The sequence below is a fragment of the Protopterus annectens genome, chromosome 12.part0 (genome assembly GCF_019279795.1).
Source record: "Protopterus annectens isolate FY-2018-M chromosome 12.part0, PAN1.0, whole genome shotgun sequence".
Taxonomy (NCBI): Eukaryota; Metazoa; Chordata; order Ceratodontiformes; family Protopteridae; genus Protopterus; species Protopterus annectens.
In genome coordinates this window covers 193,683,045-193,707,555 of record NC_056746.1, presented here as the reverse complement: position 1 = coordinate 193,707,555, position 24,511 = coordinate 193,683,045, and the positions used below count along the sequence as shown (strand labels likewise).

At 37.1% G+C, this 24,511-nt stretch overlaps 1 protein-coding gene across 2 annotated transcripts in view; it reads right to left on the bottom strand.

Moving 5' to 3' along the window:
- LOC122816443 (mucin-12-like) overlaps positions 1–24,511 on the bottom strand; it is a 401,780-nt gene that overhangs the window by 299,158 nt on the left and 78,111 nt on the right. Inside the window, exon 7 of one of the 2 annotated variants that reach the window (XM_044089236.1) lies at positions 13,643–13,803. In XM_044089236.1, the coding sequence (XP_043945171.1) occupies positions 13,643–13,803 (161 nt within the window). Of the gene's footprint in view, positions 1–13,642; positions 13,807–24,511 lie in introns of both variants that reach the window. The other variant, XM_044089235.1, reaches the window with a different exon arrangement.

Genomic DNA, 24,511 nt, shown 5'->3' with positions numbered 1-24,511 from the left:
TATCTTTGATGCTGCTATTTTTGTATTGGTTAGTTTTACTTTCTCGTTTACATAAATATTACACCACATTCAATCTCTTTTTCTTTCTCATGTCCATATTCTTCAGATGTCTCCTGATCTTCCTGTTTCTCTCCACTTTGGGGACTCACACCATCCTGCTGTGATGTAACCTGTGTTAGACCTTCTACACCAAATCCTTCACTTCGCAGGCACTCCATAACTTCAACTTCTATTTTATTAACTTCGACTTTACTAATCTTCTTTACTACGGTCCATCTTTGTGATATTATTTTTTTATTGTGAAATTTTCCATATCCGGATTCCTTTGCCTGTATTTCTGTTCGAATATCTTTGGGGCTGCCTTCTTTCCATTGATTAATTTGGCTTTCTCCTTTGCATAAATATTGCACCATATCAAATCTCTATTTCTTTTCCATGTCCATATTTCTTTTTTATACTTTTCAAATATCTCTTGGTTTTGTTGTTTATATTTTTGCACTTCCTCAGATGCTTCTTTTCCCAAACAGATCAAGGTTTCTTGATCTATATACTGTTTTTCACAAATCTGTTGTATTAATGAACACACATTTTCATTTGAAGCTTCTGACAGTTTTTCTTTCAGAAGTATTTTTCTTTCCTCTAATTTCTCACTTAATCATTTTATATATCTTGTGTCTGGAAATTCTGGGATTTTTGCATAATAGTAACAATACATAATTTCTTTCTTGTCCTCAGTAGTCCTCTTTATTGTCTTTATGGCTCTTCAGTTTTTGTGATTTTTGTGGACTGCTACTTCCTTCTACAACAGGGGGTCCATCCTCCCCCTGGGCCTGGCCCCACTGTTGTAATGTTTCCGTATTTTGAGGATTCTACACTGTCATCTTTGCAGTCCTGGCAACAGTGCGCCTACCAGGATTGGGCACTTTTTTATCCTGGGTCTTGTGCACCCAGCTATCTTTTTTAGTTTTTGACCTACTTCTGTCCATGATACATGCTATATAAATACAGTCTGCATATCAGTATCACCTTGGTGAGATTTTGTGAAAACAAGGTCCACCTCATGAAGGTACTCACCCACACTTGAGGATGAATTCAGTTTCAGCACTATTACTCTCCTTTGTTTGCTGACTTTTCATCTCTCCATTTGGACCCCTTCTCTGTATGACTGTTGCAATTCCCCTTAAGGATCTGCATCCAAAAATCCCATATTTTTTTCCTTATTTCTTGAATTACCTCCTGCTTTATCATCACCCCTTTCCACTCTGAATTGTAGCTTTCTGTTTGTGTTATGTATAAGAGCCTTAACTGTGTAGCTCTAAAATATCCCTTCAAATTGGGTAATCCTAAACCTTCTTGTTCTGTTTGAAGGATCAGTTTATCCCACTTGAATTTTGCTTTCTTCCCCTCCCAAATAAAATCCTTCAACTCTTCATTAATTACTATCCACAACTTCTCCTTTCATTGAAAAAAATATGCCTAACCTGTGTGTGAAGATTGGGAGAAATGTGAAGGCTGCCAGCCTAGCCAGATAGAATTTTGGAGATAATTCTGTCATCTGTAAATATTAATGTAAACCACAGGCTTGTTGTCTTAAATGGCAAAAATAGTGTTACACGTGGAACTGAAAAAATGTAACAACAGTGCACTCTGCTGACCAAGTAAAGCATGTTGTGAACCTTTGATGTAAACACGGCTCTGGCCAGTGTAGATGAAGGAATTCTTGCTATTGTTTTAAGGCCAGATTTAATGGCCAGAATTTGCATGCATAAATGTCCTTAATGGCTTTGCTTCCTGACCTGGTGTGAGCTTACTAAAGAATATAGCCTGTTAGCCTGGGAACCCCAGGGAAGTGTGAAGAATGATGTAATATGAACCAGGACTGCAATATCAATTTAAATAGAGAGAATCTGAGAGCATTAAGCATTTTTGTCTTGACCATCCAACTCATCAGCACTCTCTTGCTCTATACGTAAGTTTATCTTAGATTTGTGTTTTCTCTTAGAAATTGCTAGAAACTGGAAAGATTAGATTAAGTGTTTTTTCTGTGATGTCAGAACTGTACTGCTGAATTATTTTAAGTATTTCTCTGTGATCTCTGACCTCTTGACTATCACTGTGTAGTAAAAAGTATTGTCTTGTGTGTTGCGTATTTGTTATTAAATATTTTTAAACCCTTTCAATGGTGGCTCTTTTTGCAGAGATAATTTAAGCTCTCTAGAGTACTTGCATGCCTTTGGTAAAATTGCACAAAGCCACTCTAATAGGTTTAGCCCTGGGCTATACTACCAATTGGATAACAATATTGCACAGTAATAATGGGACACCCTTTTAAGGGCCTTTGAGTAACTGATACATAGTTGGTGGTGGCAGCTGGTACTACAGTATAGTCTGGGAAAAAGGGGCACAGCTGGAAAACCTTTGCCAGTCTTTCCCAGGAGTGTCTGTGTGGTTGTATAAACTCTTCTCAAAGTGTGTGTGTGTGTGTGTGTGTGTGTGTGTGTGTGTGTGTGTGTGTGTGTGTGTGTGTGTGTGTGTGTGTGTGTGTGTCAGCTACCTGGGCAGGGACACAAAGCACAGTTGGACAGAGAGGGGTGCTGGAGGTTTTAGCTTGCCCACTAGGCTGAGATCTGAACCCTATAGCTGTGCCAGTGGGGAGTCTTATTGGGGACCTGGAGAGCAAGGGAGCAACCAGTCCCGGACTAACTGTGATCTCTGTGTGATCTTACGGGAAATGGCACTTTACTGTGAGTATTTGTTATCCTTTCCTCCTATATGAGATGCCCTTCACTGGTGTTAGTGGTGAGGATTGAGGCTCCTTGATTGATGGGCCAGGGCATGGGTGTCACACTGTGTATAAAACTAAAAGGACTAAAAACATTTTTACTGCTTGTATCTTACTATCCATATTCACAGGCAAAAGCTTCCAGTTTCTCAATTTTTTATTATCTTTTATTTAGTCTCTTCATACAGATCCTTAGCTGCCATAACGTAATCCTTTTTTAAACTGTACTCCTAAATACTTCATCTTATTATGTCCCCATAAATATGGGTATGGCTGAACCAAATCAGGTGTGGGTTCATACTTTATAGCTATAGCTTTTGTTCTATTTTCATTAATTTTATATCAACCCCCCCCCAAAAAAAACAGAACTGTCTCAGATCATTTGACAACAGTGAGATTTTCTTTTTTTGTTCCATCAGGTACAAAATAATATCATCTGCAAAGAAAATCAACTTTTCTTGAACAATATACTACTTATACCATTTAATTTCTCAGTTCCTTATTTTCTTAGTCAGTGGTTCTAAATATAATACAAATAACAAAGGGGAAAGAGGACAACTCTGCCTGATTCCTCTGTTCATGTATAACATATCAGAGAGGAACCCTCCCACCTTGATTTTTTGCCTCTGATCCCTCATATATCTTTCTAATAATTAATCTTATTATTGCATCAAGAAATGCAAATGCTTCCATTGCCCCACACAAAAACACAGCTTACTCTGTAAGTACTCTGTTGAATACTTTCTCTGCATCAAGACCCACCAGTAACAGCAATATTTTCTGACATTCTGCTTCCCTCTGGATCATCATTGTTCTATTAATGTTGTCAAATGTTTGCCTCCCCTCCACAAAACTGCACTGTTCAATATCTATCAATTTTGGCATGACCTTTGCCACTGTTTTAGCCATTATATGCATAAACAGTTTCTAATCATGGTTAAGAATTAAAATGGGCCTATATGAAGCTGGATCAGATGGGTCTACAACAACTACAGCTTTTTCCAGGATGTTGGTGCTTTTCCTCTCCTTTTAAAATCCTGTTAAACAAAACCTTCCAGATCTTTATCACTTTCTTCCCTCCTAGCTTCCTAACTTCCACCAGAATATCATCTATTCCTAGACACTTTCCTGCAGACTGGTTATACATCACCATTTTAATCTCATCTCCTCTGATCTTAACTGTTAATTGTTGAGCATCATCCACCTCTAACCTTGGCATATTTAAGTCTTCCATAAATATTTCCATATGTGCTTTTTCTTGATTTCCCCACATCTCTGCCTTATACAAATTTTCATAAACTTTCCGTAATATCTCTAATACTTCTACAGGATCTCTGGTTATTTTAGATGCTATAGGCTGCCTAAATCTGGCAACAACCCTTTCTACTTTCTTTTGCATAAGTCATGGTGCCATGAATTCTCGTGCTTTGGAGTTACTATTGAAAACAGTTGCTTAAAAAGCCAAAAGACACAACAACAACAACAACAACAACAACAAGCACTCTTTCCAAACTCATGCATATTATCTAGGTATTCCCTTGTTTTCTCTCGCAGTTTGTAATTTCACCTCTTCTTGTTCTGTGAGATTCCCCTAATTTTGTAATATTTTAACCTTTGTAAGCCCAACTAAATAATTCTTATTACTTCTTAGCAAGCTCTCTTTTACTTTTATTTCTACCCTATTTTTAAATTACACTTTAATTTTATCCCACTCACTAGCTATAACTTCTGGAGTACTTTATTCAGTTTTTCATGGTATTGAGCTATAGCAATATACTTGTTACAGTTGTAACAAGCATTTTTCTTTGGTCCTCACATACTAGAGGACATGTTTTAGTCTTCAAGTATGAGAAGACTTGTTTTGGTCTTGAACTTAAAAGCAGAGGTGGGAACCAGCTCAAGGAATGACCTATGGCAAGAGAATAGCCAGCTCTGAATCTGGATGTCCTTGATCCTGATTGTGACTCCTGTATCAGTCCTTAGCCTTGATGCTAAAGCACTGACATTAACCACTATGCACTTAGCAGCAGTATTGCAGCTTTTTCTATCAAAGGCTGTGAATTTGACTGGAGTCATTTTGTGAGTGATAGAACTTGTAGTGTAAATCTTGATTTTAAGCTAGTGCTCTTCCTTGCTGTGTTGTGCCCTGGATCAAGACAAGCCTTTTCTTCATGTCTAAGTCTTTTTGATACTGAGTCTCAGGCCCTCGGCCATATGGACCTAGGCACTACACCAATTCTCTAAGACCACTTTGGCTCCAAAAATGAAGCCTTTGTCTACTTCTAATTCATCTTTTCCAAAGATGCATTGGAAGGTGTGAAGACTGGTAGAGATGGGTGAAGGCTGCCAGCCTAGCCAGATAGGATTTTATACATAATTCTGTCATTTGTAAATATGAATGTTGAATTAGAGGCTTGTTTTCTTAAATGAAAGAATATGCTGTGAAATATTGAACTCAAAACAATGTAGCAGATTTGCCCTCTGCTGTAAAGAAAACTAAGTCAAGCATTTCTTGTCTGTCCTTTGAAACTGAAATGATTTCATGACTGTCTTTGATGTTTACAATTCGGCTCCGGCAGGGCTAGATGAAGGCTTCCTGCCTATTGTTTTAAAGCTAAAGTTAATGACCAGAATTTACATGTGGAATGTCCTTTATTACTTTGGTTTCTGCCTAGGTGTAAAAGAATGGAAACACAATTTCTGTCAGCCTAGGAACACCAGGAACGTGTAAAAAAATGATGTAATGGGAATCAGGGCTGCAATAGCAATTTAAACATAGAGAATCAGAACGCATTAAGCATTTTTGTCTTCAACATCCAACTCACAGCACTGTCTTGCTCATATGTAAGTTATCTTAGACTTGGGTTTTCTTTTAGAAATAGCTAGGAACTAGAAAGATTAGACTAAGTGTTTTTCTGTGATGTCAGAACTGTACTACTATTTATTTTAAGTATTTCTGTGTGATCTCTGAACTGTTGACTAGCACTGCATAGTAGAAAGTATTGTCTTGTGGTTTTAATTATTTATTATTAAATATGTTAACACCTTTCAGCTGTAGCTGTTTTGTGTAGAGATAATTTAAGCTCTAGAGTACATTGCATATTTATAGAGTTTACTGTTTAAGTCACTCTAAATAAGCCTTGACTGTTTAGTCACAACTACCAATTGGATAATAATATTGCACAGTAATAATTGGACACCCTTTCATAAGGGCCTTTGAGTAGCTGATAAATATTAGTGTGTGGTGGCAAGTGGAACTACCATATAGTCTGGGAGAAAAGGGCACAGCTGGGAAAACTGTGTCAGCCTTCCCCAGGAGTGTCTGTGTGGTTGTATAAACTCTTATCTCAAAGTGCATGTGTGTGTGTGTGTGTGTGTGTGTGTGTGTGTGTGTGTGTGTGTGTGTGTGTGTGTGTGTGTGTGTGTGTGAGCTACTTGGGCAGGGACATGAAGTACTGGTTTGACAGAGAGGGTGCTAGACATTTTAGCTTGCCCACTAGGCTGTGATCTGGACCCTGTAGCTGTGCCAGTGGACAGTCTTATTGGGAACCTGGAGAGCAAGGGAGCGACCAGCCCTGGACTGACTGTGATCTTTGTGTGCTCTTAAGGGAAATTGCACTTTACTGTGTGTATTTGTTATCCTTTCCTCATATATGAGATGCCCTCTCTGGTGTTAGTGGTGAAGATTGAGGCTCCTTAATTGCTGGGCAGGGCACAGGCATCACAGAAGGCAACATGCAAGAGGAAACACATGCTTTCTTCCACATGGTCCCATATGGCTGATATGGATGACGAAGACATTGATTCAACTGCAGCCCCTGATCGTTACATATTTGGGGAAGTCCTGGAGATGTTGGATCTTGGGCAGGAGTGCTGGCCAAGTGATCATGTGTCCTTCCCACAGCAGATGGTGTAAAAGTCTTTTTGGCAAGTCAAGAGTAGTTCCTATTTTGTCTTATATTCTTAAGATTGTTACCAAGAGTACCTGAGAGAACCTGTATATGATAACCCCAGTTCGAAAAAAGCAGGTTATGTCCATTGCCATGCCAGAGATTGGAATTCCTGGTCAGAGACTCCTAAACATGATATTTAAAGTCAACAGCTACTACAAAAAAGTTCCTACAGTCCAGAGGTCTGTGGTCCACCCACCAGATAAGGCGTCCAGGGTAGCAGACTTCTTGAAGAATTCTGCATATGCATATTCCAGTTTTTCTTTGAGGATGCTGAATTACCTGGTCCCTTTGGTTGGGTTTCAAAGGAATGTGTTTGATAAAATACTTGAAAATCAATTACCAACTACATGTCGCTTATAACTCCGCCAAAAGATCTACCAGGGTCATAGGACCTGATATAGCTATTTGCCATTTTGCCAGCACATGTGGCTCTAATTAACCAGCTTCATTGAGGATGCCAAACTAACCTTCATGGATGCTTTATTCAAGGAACTAGTTTTTTGGGGGGCTAAATGAAGCCACATATGGAAAAGAAGGCAAGACCCTCACTCCTGTTACTGTAAAATTTCAGTCTCCTCATAGGATGTTTCCTAAAACTCAGATGAACCCTTAGCAGATGTGGTACAGATGTTGGTAACATCAAAACAAGCAACAGTTCTTTGTACTCTAATAACTAAATCTATTTCCAGGGAGGTCATACACCCCATGTCAGTGGTTCTGAGCAGCTTTCAGGCAACTGTGGACTGCCTATGGCTGACCTGTAGCAGACCTGAGGCTTTGCTTGGCTTCTCTCCTCTAAAGGCAGTTGTGAGGAGTCATCTGCCCTTTACTTGTCTGTTTAGAAAGTGATAACTGTAGTCAGGTGAGTGAAGGCAATCAAATCCAAGGGTTACAAAGTCATCTTTTTCCACCTCAGTTTCTCCAAACCCTCCCTGCCAGATGTCCTTCTCTCTCAAGGAAGTGTCATGTACAGAAGTGTTAAACCTGTTATTCAAATGATCTATCAAATAACTCCCCCCAGGCCAGACAGCGTCCAGATATCATATAGTTCTTTTAGTGTCAAAAAAAGACAAAGGTTCTCTGGCCAAATATGAATATCAATGCCCTAAGCACATTAATCATGAAGGAAGCCATCTGAATGGTCACTGTGCAATCAGCCCTTCTTTGTCTAGTAAAATGAGATTGAATATACTTTTTGGACCTCCAGGATACTTATCTCCACATAAAAATTACAAACGAATCAATAAGTTATCAGAGATTCATAATCAGAATCAGTCATTATCAATTCTAGACAATTTATTTTGGGTTCATCCTATGAGCTGTCAATGGTTATTTTTGGCACACTGTTTATCAAAAGTTAAATACTGAAAATGATGAGCCAGAAAACCTAAAAAAAAAAAAAAAAAAAAAAAATCACAAGAAATCAGTTTTTGTAGTGTGGCTTCCCTCTGCACCCCGTCACCCCCATGTAGGAGACAAGCTCCCTTACATCTTGAAATTATATATACCAACTTCATGGTTGCACAAGAGTGAAGAAAAGGGGAACTCCTGAAAAGTACACCACCATTTCGCACAATTTAATACGTTGATGTGAAATTCTTGGTGGCATCAGAGAAGCAATCACCTTTAACTGCACCTTGTTTTTGGCACACTTCAGCCCTGAGGGTATTCATCAAATGCATGCCTGTATTTGCAGTGTGCTTATCTATGGAGAGTCCAAGTGTTTCTTATTTGGATAAATTTCAGCTATCTGCCTCCTCTATACATCACTTAGTGTCAGCAAGGAAGTCTCTAATTGGATTTTCCACTCTCTGGGAATAACACTAAACCTTGCAAAATCTTAGCTGCAACCTGTTCAGTTACTCACATTTATAACCTTCAGTATACTCAGTTGCATAATAGACCCATGAACAAAATTTAGTTTCTTCATACAGAAGTTTTTGCTGTTTTTGTATCCCCCTCCACAACTATCACTTATTTTTGACTCAGAGTACGTGATCCTCTGGTGGTAGCCATATCATTCCTCATGCAGATTCTACAGGAGTGTTCTCCAGGGACTCAGAATGTAGATCCTCTGGGGTTTCAGATCTGCATCTGTATGGCCTGCAAACTTTATATAACATAGAAGATGGACATCAATGATGTTTTCTTCAGCAATCCATTCCACTTCCTCCTTCCACAGTAACAGTTACCACAGAAATATTGGTCCTGGGGGGGGGTCTTTTTGAATACATATATACGGATAAGTTTTGACACAGCTACATAGTCTTATTTTTATTTGTCTTCATTTGTTTACGGGTTAAGTGAACTGGTCAACAGGCCTTTTTCAGCCATTCAGTCATGATCTGTGTCAAATAGGTAGATACAACAATGATTAAAATCAACAACAGAATATAGATATAATTAGTGTAAAGTAATAGTGAAACAAAAAGTAAGATAATTGATATACATTTATTAAACAAGTGCAATAAAAAACATGCAAAAGGTATGACTGGGATTAGAAAATTTAGAGTGTTAAAGGTATGAATCAAAGCTTTCAAAATTTCTAAATGGTTTAATGGGAAGATATTCAGCAACTAAGCAAAATTTATATATTTCAAAAGTAATTTTACTAAATGAAATGGTGATTTATTTATTACTGAGTATTGCTTGCATAGCTACAAAGTGCGTGTTATTTTTTTCCTTTTTTGGGGGGGGGGTCCTTTGGTTTCCACCACAGCTATCTGCCATCAGCCATGTCTAACAGCCTTTCCTAAATCGTCTGCTTCATCTTTCTCCTCACCTGTCTGACTCGCCCCTTCAAACTGGGGTTCCACCCCTTCACCCCCCCATACATAGAAATTGTTACTGTAAGCAATGGTGAGTGTGCAGAGAGGAGACATCCTAATATGGTGCCAATCTGACAGCTGTGAAGAGATGGTTTGAAATCTTTACCTACTATTCTGCCTAGTTCCCAGTACATTATATATACACATCTGTCTCTAGACTAGTGAGTTTCTTGATACTGCAAGTCCAAGGAGCACTGGAGGTGCCAGTTTGTATAAAAACATGTTTAGTCAGTACTTTACTAGGCAAACCACATAACTGCCCACTTGATTTTCAGTTCAACAAAACAGTATCTTATGATGTTCTCCACCATATATATATATATATATATACATATTTATTTATTTATTTATTTTACATTTGTTAACCGGGCTGGTCTAGCTGGATACATATCCGTTTTCAGTAGAGGCCCGAGGAGAAAAGCTCCAATACACAATAGAAGTACATAATTAAATTGCAAGATTCAAAGTATTGTTACAACAAGAGAATATAGCTTACATATGCAGGAATGAAAATTTACATAGATGTTATATAAGACAAAAGGACAGACAGGAAATTATACAAAAACATTGATTTCGTTACAGATACTGGAAAATAGACTGAAATCAGAGATTTTTCCTTATTACTAAAAGGAAAGAGAAATTTTAGAGATCTGCAATTAGGGAAATGGGCTAGGGAAGTGGAACTAGAAGTTATGAGATATGTAGTTAGTCAGGTTCACGACATGGGCATGTCCATTGTGTGGAGAGATATTCTTTAAGGTTAGCTTTGAAATGATTGAGCGAAGTAATAAGTCTAAGGTTGTTTGGCAGGGAGTTCCACTGCTTGCCAATGGAATTGGCGTAAAGGGCATCCCCACCTGAGTTTTTTGCTTTAATGGTTAGGATCTGGATGCTGTTTGATGATCGGAGACTGTTGAGGTTAGTATATGGAGTGAGAATTTTGCACAGTGAGGGAGTTCTATCAGGATGGTTGATTATTTTATAAGCTTGGTGAGTTGGCTAAGTTTGAGGAGATTTGGCAGTTCCAACCAGCCAAGTCTTCGCAGATTAAGGCAATGATGGGTTCGATAAGGGGAACCTGTAATAAATCTGGCAATGTGGTTATAGGCAAGAGAGAGCATGTTAAGTTCACGTTTATTGAGAAAAGAGAGGATCGGGGAAGCATAGAGGAGGGAAGAGAGGAGATGGGTGCGAGCAATAGTTAATTTGGTAGTGGGAGTTAGGAAGTTTTTAATTCTGTACATAGATCCTAGTTTTTTGTTAACAGACTTAACTGTTTGGGTAATGTGTATGTCAAATTTGAGCTTATGATCAATAGTGACACCTAGCAGTTTGGTACTGGTGACAGGGGTTATGAGGGTCCCATTATTGGATTTAATATGAAAGGTTATGTTGTTAGTGTTTGGGAGTTCTTTACCTAGAGGTGAGAAGACGTTGGGGAAGAAAAGTAATAGTTTGGTTTTAGCTGGGTTAAGTAGAAGTTTTAAGTCAGTGAACCATTTTTCAACTAGTGAAAAACAATGTTGTGTGGTCATTTGGAGATTCGAGAGGGATATATATATATATATAACTATATATATATAGTTTACTATGATAATATATTTTGGCAGGTTATGTGAGCGAACGTTATTATTGCGAATGGACTGTGCATTCGCAATTATAATGTTCATTCATGTAAGGGGATCGCGGTACAGTGTAGTTAGGGAAATACATCCCTTTCCTCACTGTAGTGCGATCTCAGAGTTGGAATATTAAGTTGGGGGGGTGTGGGGTGCATAAACGTGAGTTTAGGCTCGTTAGTTAGGGAGTTAAGGGAAGGGTGGGATTGCGGTTAAGTGTCAAAAATGTTGCGAGCGACATTTTCAACATTAACAGCTGTTTTTCGACTTTAGGAAGGTTTGGAACTGTGTACTTTCGGCGAAACACTTTGCTGATAAGTACATGTTTTGTTTTAATTTTCGACATAATGATAGTAAACCTATATGGGTCTACTTCACATGACTGATAACTCAAAATACTGAGTTTCATTTGATTGAGACCACAATACCTAATTTTCAAAATACTGAAAACTCATTTGGCTAATTCTCATTGTACTTAAAGCTTACAATGCTGAATTTCAAAATACTTTTTCAGTCATGTGAAGTCGATCCATATATATATATGTGTGTGTGTGTGTGTGTGTGTGTGTGTGTGTGTGTGTGTGTGTGTGTGTGTGTGTGTGTGTGTGCATATATATATATATATATATATATATATATATATATATATATATATATATATATATATATATACATATACATAAAGAGAAAGTTAAAAGACAAGTTGTCAAATGTCAATATGTTGTACAAGGAAGAAGCTGGCACAGCTGATTGAAAATTAGGCACAAATTTGCTCTTGTGCAAGATCCCAGTATAGTGGGGATGTGGGACTTTACCCTTTCTGCACAGTAGTGGAACCTTGGAGTTGGTGTGTGTGTGTGTGTGTGTGTGTGTGTGTGTGTGTGTGTGTGTGTGTGTGTGTGTGTATATGATCCCAGTATAATGGGGATGTGGGACTTTACCCTTTCTGCACAGTAGTGGAACCTTGGAGTTGGTGTGTGTGTGTGTGTGTGTATGTATATATATATATATATATATATATATATATATATATATATATATACATATATATATATATATATATATATATATATATATATATATATATATATATATATATGTATATATATATATATATAGGTGGTTTACTATCATTAAGTCGAAAGTCAGAAAAAATCATGTCTGTATTGTCGAATTTTCACATCGGAAATGAACATTTCCGAATCAACCTAACCTCGAAAACAAGGGTGTATTGTCGAAAATGTCGCTCGCGACATTTACAGCAATACACAGCACGACCACCCTTCCCATAAGCACCTAGCTACCTAACCTAAACACACAGTTATGCAGGGGGGCTGTGCCCCCCTGCACCCCCCCGTGGGGGGCTATGCCCCCCAACCCCCCCTAACTTAATATTCCAACTCCGAGATCGCACTACAGTGAGGAAAGGGATGTATTTCCCTAACCGCACTGTACTGCGATCCGCTCCCATGAGCGAACGTTGGAATTGCGAATGCACAGTCCATTCACAATGGCAACATTCGCTCACATCACCTGCCGCAATATGAAGTATTCGAACATCTGTTGTTCGAATACGTCATAGCCGTGCAAGTGCATGTCGGCATTGTGATAGTAAACCTATATATATATATATATATATATATATATATACACACACACACATGTATACAAAATTAGCATGAGTGCAGAAGTGTGGGGGCAAAGCCAACCACATAGACGTGCAGAGGGATTACCCCCTGACAAAAAAAGAGTAAAAAGTTTACTGTTTTTTTTTCTTTTAATAATGTGCATTTTGAGCAGTTATGCTTGATAAATTGACATTTCATGTTACTTTTTCAATAAAGTAACATGCACTCATAGATAGATAGCTAGATAGCTATATAGATATATAAAATGTGTTTGTATGAGATATATATAATATGTGTGTGAGAGAGTGTAATAGTTTTCATCACATTGCATTTATATCGAATCATAAATAAAATGAATTGAAAAAATAGAGCCAAAACACATTTAATTGAATCACGTTTCATAGAAAATTTCATGTAGAGCATATACTTTCCCAGAGTTTTTTTTTTCAGAGGAGCACCCCCCTGCACCCCCACATCATTCGTACTTAAATATCCTAACTCCACAGTTGCACAACTGCATAGAAAAGAGAAAGCACCAGTGACACACAGCAAATCACGGATGGTGCACAAATGCCATCTTGAAGAGATGGAGGTACAACGGGAGGTACATCATGAGGGGGGACATTAGCAATGTAGCAGTGCTTTGCTGGACTAATTTACCTGGTAAGATCCTAAACCACAGGAGCTTGTTGAAGCATGGCTTGGTAAAGCGCACATTGATTGTTTTAACAAGTGGCATTGCATAATGCATTAATAGAGATGCAGAAATCTTAAAATTGACCACACTTAAATGATACACTGCTTGAAACTTAAATGAAGTGTAAATAATTACCTGCGACAGTGATGTTGATTACTTTGAAATCTCCAATTCTCAGCTCAGATGTCACTGCCTGTGCTAGTCCGGTCATATTTAGAAGCAGGTCTATGTCAGGTAACTGTGCTCTAATCAGCTCTGCTTTAAAGACAGCATCATATTCTAGAAGAGTACTTCTACTTCTGAGACAGAAGGGATTGTGCAGCCCAGTAAAAAAAAAAATACACATATATTATTTTCCGTTTCAATGTTTGTTATTTTTCTTATTATAAGCATGTGTGTGTGTGTTTTGTGTGTGTGTGTGTGTGTGTGTGTGTGTGTGTGTGTGTGTGTGTGTGTGTGTGTGTGTGTAAACAGCTAATATAACATGGTTCACATAATTAATATGGAAAATATAAAAACACTGAAATTTAAGGGATATACATTATTTCAACGTTTTATCTTAATCGGGAACAATGCTAGAACTACTCAGGAACAAAAGCACCCAGCCAAGACATTTTTAATACTGGTATTACTTACTTAGAAAGTTTTTTTTGGGGGGGAGATGCTTCACCCCTGTTTCATTCTGGCAGTCAATCCCAATGCCATATCTGTCCTCTTCTACCCCTGGACTATCACTAAATTCCAACCATGACCAACTTAGATCCTAATGGCATTCTGGGATGTGGAACTGTCTTACATCTCCTGGGGGGGGGGTCTCTTTAAGGCCTACCCCTAGTTTTGCTTCCTTCCCTTCCTTATGTAGCCTGTGTCGTGGGGCAGGGTATGCAATGGGAGCATGCAACATCTCATCCCAGCATTGCGCTATGCTTTATTCATATTTATGGCTTTAATCTTTGAATGATTCACTGGATGCTGTAATTTGATGCTATTTTTATATATCATGTGATGTGGTATTGTAGCACATTCCCAAACAAGGGTGTATGTCCCCCTCATCAGGTTGGACAAGGAGAAGGTCACAGTCAGATGCCGGGATCCGGCAAATCATGAACGCTCTCAAGTCACTCAGCAACAATTACCGTTATGACTTTGTCATAGTACATGTTGGAGTGAATGAATTGAGATGTACATCTCTGGACTATATGCACAGAAACATGACTGAACTCTCAGAATATGTGTCCCAGGCAGGTATGTCCCTAGTCCTAAGCAGCATTCTACCTTCATCTAGGATGATGCCACAATGTAGACAAAAAATGACTGATTTCAATAATCAGCTTAGCTTCTGGTGTCACTCCAGGGGGATCCAGTATCTGACAGCTTGGGAAGACATGGTCGACAGACCACGCTGCTTTGCCAGAGATGGCCTTCACCTAACTCCTCACAGCTTTTGGATACTGGCAAAGGCACTTGCATCCCCCATAGTGCCTTTTTTATGCAATGTCAAAACAACAAAACTTCCACCATAAAGAAATCCACTAGAGACAAACTGAAGGTCAAGCTACTTAATGCTAGAAGCCTAAACAGTAAACTGCACTCCTTGGAAGCACGCCTCACCATGGAAGATGCAGACATCTGTGCAGTCACTGAGATGTGGTTCAGGGCCATAGAGAGCACCCCTGCCATATAAGGCTATAATGCCTTCCCCACATTCAGACCTCAAAATGAGTGTGAAAGAACCAAAGGTGAAGGTGTATCCATCTTCATTAAATCCAAATACACCTTGAGACTGGTCAAACAGTACAACTCCTGAGCTACTACTGGACCAAACAGCTGTAGGCAAAATACCCTATCACATCATCACTAGCTACAGGTACCCCACCATGAACCAGAAGAAGCACACTGCCTACCTGGACTTGCTAGAGCTGCTTAGTATGCAGCCAAACACCTTGTTCATGGGACATTTTGACTATCCTTCCATCGATTAGGTGACTTATAAAAACGCAAACATGATTGCTCTGAGGTTCTTGGGTTTTGGATGCCCTAGAACAGTTGGTCTGCACCCCCACAAGGGGCTCAAATGTTGTAGACCTAATGCGCACCAGCATGGGGGTCATTGCACTACCCCCTGTGTGTTGCCCTCTGTGATAAACTCAGACCATAAATCAGTCTTGTTTGATGCAAAGAACAGACCTGACACCCCCACAGGAACAAAAAAACTTACATTTTTCTCCAAATCAAAGTAAGAGATGGTATAAAAAGTTTCAAAGCCCCTGCTAACACAGCCAACAATGACTTCTATACAGAAGAGTACACAAATACCCTATATAGCTATATAGCCACTTAAACAAATGTACTGACTCATATGTACCTAACAGGATTAAAACCAGATCCTCTTGAAAATACAAGCCACCCCGGTGGACCATAAGTATAAATAAGTTATATAACAAAAGAAAGAAACTAATATCTAAGAACAAGAGGGAAATTACTCAACAGAGGAAGAATACCCTCCACAGCTTGAACAAGTAAATCAGATATTTTGCAAAGTCCTCTAAGGTTAGTTACGAGACTAAATTAGCATCCCTAGCTAAAGACAACCATAAGGCATTTTTTAGCTATGTCCAGTACCTAAAAGGAAATGCCCAGCTGTGTGCCAAACTTATAGTGGACAGTACCACTCACACTGAGCCTGAGGAAATTGCCAACCTGTTAGCTGACAGATTTGGCAATAACTTCACTCCGTATCCCCACCAGCCCTACCCCAAAGTATTCCTGACACCAATCCACTACCCAGTATCTTCAAAGAACAGGTCATACAAGCAGTCTTCAAAGCCAAAAACTTGTCTTGTATGGGATCAGATAACATCCCAGGTTGCTTACTAAATAATCTAAAACAAGACCTAGTAGAACCCCTTGGCACTCTCTTTAACCATAATCTTTGTTCCAGCAGAGTGGAGAACAGCAACAGTAATCCCCTTCCATAAAGGAGGTCCATCAACTGACCCAGGAAACTAATGACCCATAAGCCTAACCAGCCTTACCTGCAAAGCCATGGAAAGAATCATCATAAACCAAACTCAGTTTGGTTTCGTCAAGGGTAGATCTTGCTTATTAAACCTGGTGGACTTCTTTGAGGATGTCATCAAATCCATGGATGAGGGCAAAGCAGTACACACCACCTATCTTGATTTAGCCATGCTTTTGGCATGATTCCCTACTCAAGGGTCATTGAGAAACTCTCCCAACTGGGGATTGACCCATACATCACTAGATGGGTAGCCAACTGGCTCAGTGACAAAATGCACAGTGTCAAAGCTGGGGAGTCCACCAACTCTAGTAGAGCAGTTACCAGTGGGGTACCACAAGGATCTGTGCTGGGCCCTCTTCTTCTTCTTCTTCTCCTTTCAGCTGCTGCCATTAGGGGTCACCATAGTGGATCACTGGTTCACAGAATGAGTGGCAATAGAGTTTTTATGGTGCCGAGTTGCCAGCCCGGTGCCCTACCTTCCTCAGAAGGCACACAATCATACGCACGCACACCTAGGGACAATTTTGAATGTCCAGTTCAGCTGCATCATGTTTGGGAATGTAGGGGGAAACCAGAGCACCCAGAGAAAACCCATGCAAATACAGGGAGGACATTTAGACTCCACACAGAAGGCACCCCAGCTGAGAATCAAACCAGAGAACCTCTTGCTGTGAGGTGACAACCGTAACTGCTGCACCACTGTGCCACTGGGCCCTCTACCATTGGAAGATATTTCTGTGAGGTCCAGGCAAAAGTAAATGGCTTGTGGCTTACCAAGTTTGCAGATGACTGCAAACTGGGCACAATCACTGAGTCATCCTGTGATGTAAACATATTACAGTAGGGGCTGAATCAGACAAATGATTGGTGCCAAGTCATGGACTAAAACTGAATGCAAAAGAATGTCTCATTATCCCCTTTGGCAAAGAAGTAGTCCCTGCTAATTATGATATAGATAGCACCCTGCTAAGCTCAAACCCAGTGGTATGAGACTTGGGAACACAGGTTGATAGCAATATAAACTTTGATTACTATGTGTCCATAGTGGTAAGGAAAGTTTTCTACATTGTGCATCTCATAAATAAGGGCATCGCATCCAAGACTAAGGAGGTTATAACTCCATTGTACTCGCCCCTTATTAGACCATTAATTGAGTACAATGCTCCCTTTTGTATGTATCTCAGCAGAAACCTGCAGCAACTGGAGAGACCACAGAGGTTTCTAACCAAAAGAATCCAGGGCCTCCAAAATGTGACTTATATGAATAGACCGAAAACCCTTTTACTGTACTCTGTATCATACCAGCTGCTTAAAAGCCAACCTGTGCCTGGCCTACAGAGCAGTGTCTGACTCTGCCCTAATGGAAAAGCTGCACATCCGCAAATCAAATGGGGCAAGAGTCACTCACTCCAGGGATCTCAACCTAGCCTGTGACATTAACAGAATATATTGGAGAGGCAGATATATCTCCCAGAGATTGCCACTCCTCTTGAATAAGCTCTGATTTCATGTGAAGCAGAGCTCCTCAATGCCCCTATTTAAGTGCAACCTTGACAGTTGGATGGGTGACCATAAATTCACCCTGGAGGTGGCATCTATGTCCTCATGGACAGGGGTAGTCAGTGCTGATCACAGAATCACTCTGGTAACAATGACCATCTAACTATGGTCAATTTGGGTACATGGGTTTTTACATTGCTGGGATTGTAAAGGCAATAGGGCTATTAGCCTAGTAACCTCCTATGAACCTATATCCTAAAAAAATAAAGGTGCTGAAATTAGTTTGGTAAAATCAGAATAAATATATATTTATTTATTCATTGATTGATTGATTTATATTTATTAGGTGCTACTTTTTCTTGGATTTGTTTTGGCATAAGAAGTACATCTTATAAAAAATATGTAGAGCTAGTTGTGTGCCACTCAGGGTGTAGGGATGCAGGCCTAACTATGACCCACATGATAACAATGACCTGGGCATTTGAATAACCATCTGGGAGCATACCTCTTAATATTGTAAACATTGGAAATAGGAACAATGATCCTTGAAAAATAGGATCATCCATCTAAAAATCTGGACATCTAATTAGTATAAAATTTAAATATGAGATAACATATAATTCTTCTTGTTTCCTGTAGGAATGTGGAATACTATCAGAAACATGTTTCTGAAACAGATTGTGACAAAATGATGGAAAACCATAAGCACATTATTAAAGTGACTGCGTAAAATCTGAAGACTTTAAGAAGGCTGTGGTTCTATTCCCACAGCAGGTAGATTGATTGCTGACACTGCACTGCAGCATAAAGGGGATGCTGCACTCTTGAGTGTGCCATCTTTAGAACAGGACATTTCCTAACCACAAGAAATTCAAACTCACACTAAAAAAAATCTACAAAACAACAACATCTGCCCCTATTCCATATCAACATAGCAATCCCTATAACTTTGAACCTAACCCCCCTTTCTTGCCACTAATCTTACTAATGTACTTATCCAAACCTTTACCTTTCTCCTTATCTTCCTAGGATCTCCCTATACACTACCTAAAAAAAACAGTAAACTCCTTTTTAAAGTACATACTTCACTATGCTTGCTCTCTATTCAGCCTTTCTACTAAATTTTAACCATAAGATATATATATATATATATATATATATATATATATATATATATATATATATATATATATATATATATATATATTCTGACATATTTACATATACAAACATATTTACATATTTATACAGTTTGATTAATTTTAATGTTTTATACAGCAAAACGTGCCATTTTTAAATTAACCCCCACTCCTTTTTTCCATAATCATAATCTAATCTTTTTAGCATTAGTTATAATACCCATTTTCCAGTAAACATAATTCCATTAATTCTTTCATTCCATGTTACCCAAATTGCATAGAATACTTTCTTATCTAAATCTGTTTGCAAGTTTTTACTTATATTTTCATAATATCCATATTCAATGAAGTCCATCTTTGTGTCTTCGCACTTTTTAATACTTTCAAAAATGTTTTGTAAACATAATTTATTCCACATTTTTTAATTCTCTCACATTTTAAAAAAACATGTTCTGCTGTTTCTTCTTCCCCACAATATAAACATATTCTTTCATTTTTCTTTTTATAAGGCATATTTGCCTTAACAGGTAATTTTTTTTATTCCCAATCTACACAAAAAAGCTTAACATTCAGTATTATATTTACATAATCTATTTCTTTCTTTATTTGCCTTAATCTTTGCTTCTGAAACATTTTCCTACAGATTTATACAATATTATTTATTCATAATATTATTATATTATGCTTTTCTATCTTCTTCAACTTCATCAATGCTTATTTTCCATGTTCTTATCTTTGGTTGATAGTTCTCTATTTCTTCATTTAAATATTCTTTTGTTCTTTTATTATTTCTTATATTTTCCCAAAACCCTTTGTACTTATACTTAAATATAATTGTTACTAATTTCTCATTCTTTACAATTAACCATTTCAATACCTTATATAAGTTTAATGAATCAGCATACACTATTGGATTTATCGTACCCAATCCTCTATTTTCCTTATCCATATATAAACACTCCTTTTAACAGGATTTAGTCTTGTTCCCTATACAAAAGAAAAAAAAATGTTTCTAATAAGAGGTTTTCATATCCTCTAGGAATCATGATAATGTTAGACAAATATGCCAGCTTTCCCAATAACACTGAATTAATGAGATACACTTTTTTCTTGTAAATTAATATATACATTTTCTATAATATACAAGAATCCTTTATTTCCTTTATGATTAGATCCCACACTTTCTTGTGATCTTCTTTATCAAAATGTATCCCTTAAACAAAAATGTCCTTCATAGAACAATGACTGCCTGCTATTTTTATTGTATCACCCAATCCTTTACTTTTTTCATTAAGTACCATACCTCATTTTTATCTTTTAGCTAAATAAGTATCTTCTCTCATCCACTTTTCGTTTTAGTTGTTATAATAATATTATCTGCATAAGACATCTTAACTAGAATTTCAACCTCTGTTTAAATACTATAACTTGCATTATTCATTTTCAGATTTACCTCTCTAACTACTGTATTCATCATAGCCAAAGCAAATAAAATATTGCTCATAGGACACCCTTGCTTTATATCATTATTCATATCTATTTCTTTATTCATCCATTAATTAAAACTCTTATTTTATTTTTCTCATTGGCTGTTATACAAACTTGCTTGACCTTATTATTAATATTGTTCATGACCATTATTTTCCACAAAATATGCTGTATAGAATCAAATGCTTTATTAATATCACCTACCATAAGTTTTGCATCTTTTTTCTTTGTATTTACATCATCTATAATTTAGGTTCATAAGTTCATAGGAGGTTACTAGGCTATTGGCCCTAGGGCCTTTATAAGCCTAGCTATGTTATACCCTTATTTCCTTATCGACCAAGTTGTATGGTCTATATTTGCATCATGAGTCTATGATCAACACTGACTGCCAAGAGGGATATATGTGACACCCCCAGGGTAAATTTATGGTCTCCCATCCAGTTGTCTAAATTATACTTAAATGGGGTTATTGAGGAGCTCTGTTTTAGGTGACTTGGGAGTTTGTTCCAAAGGAGTGGCAATCCTTGGAAGACACATCTGTCTATCCAGCATTTCCTGTTAATGTTGCAGGCTAGGTTAAGATCCCTAGAGTGAGTGACTCTTGTCCCATATGACTTCCGGATGTGCAGTATTTCCATTAGGGCAAGGCCTGAGACTGCTCTGTAGGCCAGGCACAAGTTGTCTCTCAGCAGCCTATAAGGTACAGAGTATTCTCTCTCAATAATTAATAATTTCTTACATCACTTTCCTCCATGAGATATTGTACTTTCAAATCTCTTTTGTATAATTTTCATAAATATCTTATAATATGTATTTAAAACTACTAGTCTGTAATTTTTTATATCCTCTCTTTCTCCCCTTTCCATATAAATTTAAATATTCCACTACACCGTTCCTTGTATTTTAATCCATCATTCAACCATTCATTAAATTCACATATTAAACAATTTTTCTGCCATCCTTCTAGATATTTATACATTTCAAACCCAATACCACCTGGGACTGATACTATTTCTATATTTAACTGTTTAAATACAATTTCTAATTCATATAAGGTAATCTTTGCACCATGTTTTCTATTATTTTGCTAAAAAATAAATTACCATTCCTTTATATCATGTCTGTTTTATTACAAAACATTTCTTCTACATAACTTAAAACAATTTCTATAATTTTACTGACTTTTCTTTTTATTACCTTCTTTCTCTCTCATTTCTCTCATTATACTACTATCCTCCTTTACTATATTACTTAAATAAAAGGAAACATCTTATTTTCTCCCTTGTAAAAATATTTTTGTTTATACAATAGTTCTCTAATTTATTTTTCCTATAGATCTATTTTTCTTTTTCATAATAATCTATATTACTATTATTATTTTCCAAATTATTCATCACTTCTCTATGTTTTTCTTTTTTTTCCACAACAAATGACTATTTTTATATTTTCTTTTTAAAGCAATTCACCATTCAAACCAATTGATGTAAATACTCACATGTTAATATGACCCTTCCATAACTACTTAATGTCTTTCTTTCTGATTTCATTCCATTCCTTTTCACTTATTCTTTGTATATACTTTCCTATCTTTATATACTTCATTACAATATATTTCTACCCATAGTGCCAAATGATGTGAAAAACCTGTCATAATAGTTTCTTCTTCCATTATACATATTCCTTCTGATACAAAAAGTAATCTAGTTCAGTTTTTAAAGTACCTCTCCTATAACTCCATACTTTTTGTTCCATATAACTAGTTTTCTACATTTTATTTCCATCATCTTTTTACATATTTCCTCTTTTCTTTTTATTAGTCCTTAAATTAAAGTTAAAATATCCTGTAATTATTATATTCATGTTAACAAAAACATAATCCAATATTTTCTGAAATAAATTTGCCTTCTCTTTACTAGTTACATATGCATGTATAGCAGTAACTCTATACACTTTGTCTTGCCATCTTAAATGTAAAATAGTTGTTCTTCCCATGTTTACTAATATAATATCCAAAATTTTAATTGACCTTCTATATAAAATTGCTATTCCTGAACACTTGTCATTCCATATATTCCATATTATTTCCCCGTCCCATAATGTTTGTTTCTGTAGTCTTTCTTCCTGTGTCAAAATCCATATGTCTTCCAAAATAATTAAATGCATATCACATTTGATGCACCATTCTGCAATTGCTATTCTTCTAATATTATTTTTCATATTATTAACATTCACATAAAGAATTTGTGTTATTCCTTTCTCTATGTTTTATTTTAGGAGATATCATCCTGTACAAATCCCTTATAAGAAAGGCTTCAGCCGTTCCCTTTCTCTTTTCCTTTATATTAAGAGCTTTACATTTTCTTTTTCTATATTTAACTCTTCTACCAGTAGAAGTCTTTTTTCCGCTTACCATTTTCCAACATATATCATCTTTATCACTGACTTTTGATTCTGACACTAATTCATCTCCCTTATTATCTTCCCCCTTTTACCTTTTCATCTGTTTCTATCTCCTTTCAATCCTTTCTTTATCTTTATCCTTGCCTTGATTTGTAGCACTCAGCTCATGCCATTTTTTTCTATAGTCCATCCATAAATGGCCTTATATATATATATATATATATATATATATATATATATATATATATATATATATATATAGAGCGTTCAAGTTCAGATCTTTTTGCTTCATGTCCTATTTTACCACATGTACAGCATTTCTTTTTATCACAGCTATTAATTAAATGTCCTTCCCTTACACAAAAATAACAAGTTTTTGGGTGTCCCCAATATTTTACAATACCCCTGTTACCACCAGCATTTATAACACTTGGAATATAAACAATTTTGTCCATTTTCATTTTCAGAATGATATTACAGTCAGATCCACCAGTCCATAAACCCTTATTATCATAAACGTTTGAAATGTCTATTATTTCTTTACATACATTTTTAAATGTTCTTTTAAAGTCTGTTTAGGCACTTCCATTCAAAATTGTATGTGTACTTTCTTGTTTGTCTCTTGAAAAGATGCCCTTATTATTATATTCATTTCAAGAATTGTCATTCTGTCTTTTTTCATATTCACACAAAAATATTTCCATGCCTTGTACAGTCTCAAAATATTTCACAAAATGTCTCTTTGTTAACTAGAACAAATGCACTTACCTCTTGAACTTTTCTTCCCAGTCGTAGAATTACATTGTCCCTTACCTCTTATCTATTCAGTTTCTTTTCCTTTTTACTCTGTGTTTTTACTATAAACTTTCTTTCTGTACTATCTTCTTCTCTTTTTCTCTCTCTCCCCCTCCTTCCTGTCTAGATGCTGCTACCTCTGCATACATCCTCTTTCTACTGTTTCCCTCTGACATCTCCTTTCCTTTCCTTCTCCTTCATTTATTTTCTCCATTATATCACCCTAGGAAATCTCATTCTCTGGCTCACTCTGATTTATTAGGTCTTGCAATATATTATCCCACAACCGTCCCAACTGGAGTATTGTAACCATACACTCCTCTACGGTTGTCTCATCAGTTTGTACAAACAGCTCCTTCTGGAATACATCCTCCAAATCCTCCATAACACTGCATACAGCCTCTGAGCTGGCATTCACCTCCACTCTCCAGCTACTGTTCCATCTCACGCACCACCCTCCCAGCTGCCTCTGAGGTAGGAATGGGAAGTACACATGTATTTGCATTCCAACAACAACACAAATATAGATCATGAGTAGGGGAAGTTCCCGAATGCCTCAGCCAAATGTCCACTAGTAGTACAAATACCACTTTGGGTCTTCTTTGAAAAGATGCTACTAGTCTAGTGGCACTAACCCAACAAGTCAACAAAGGATAA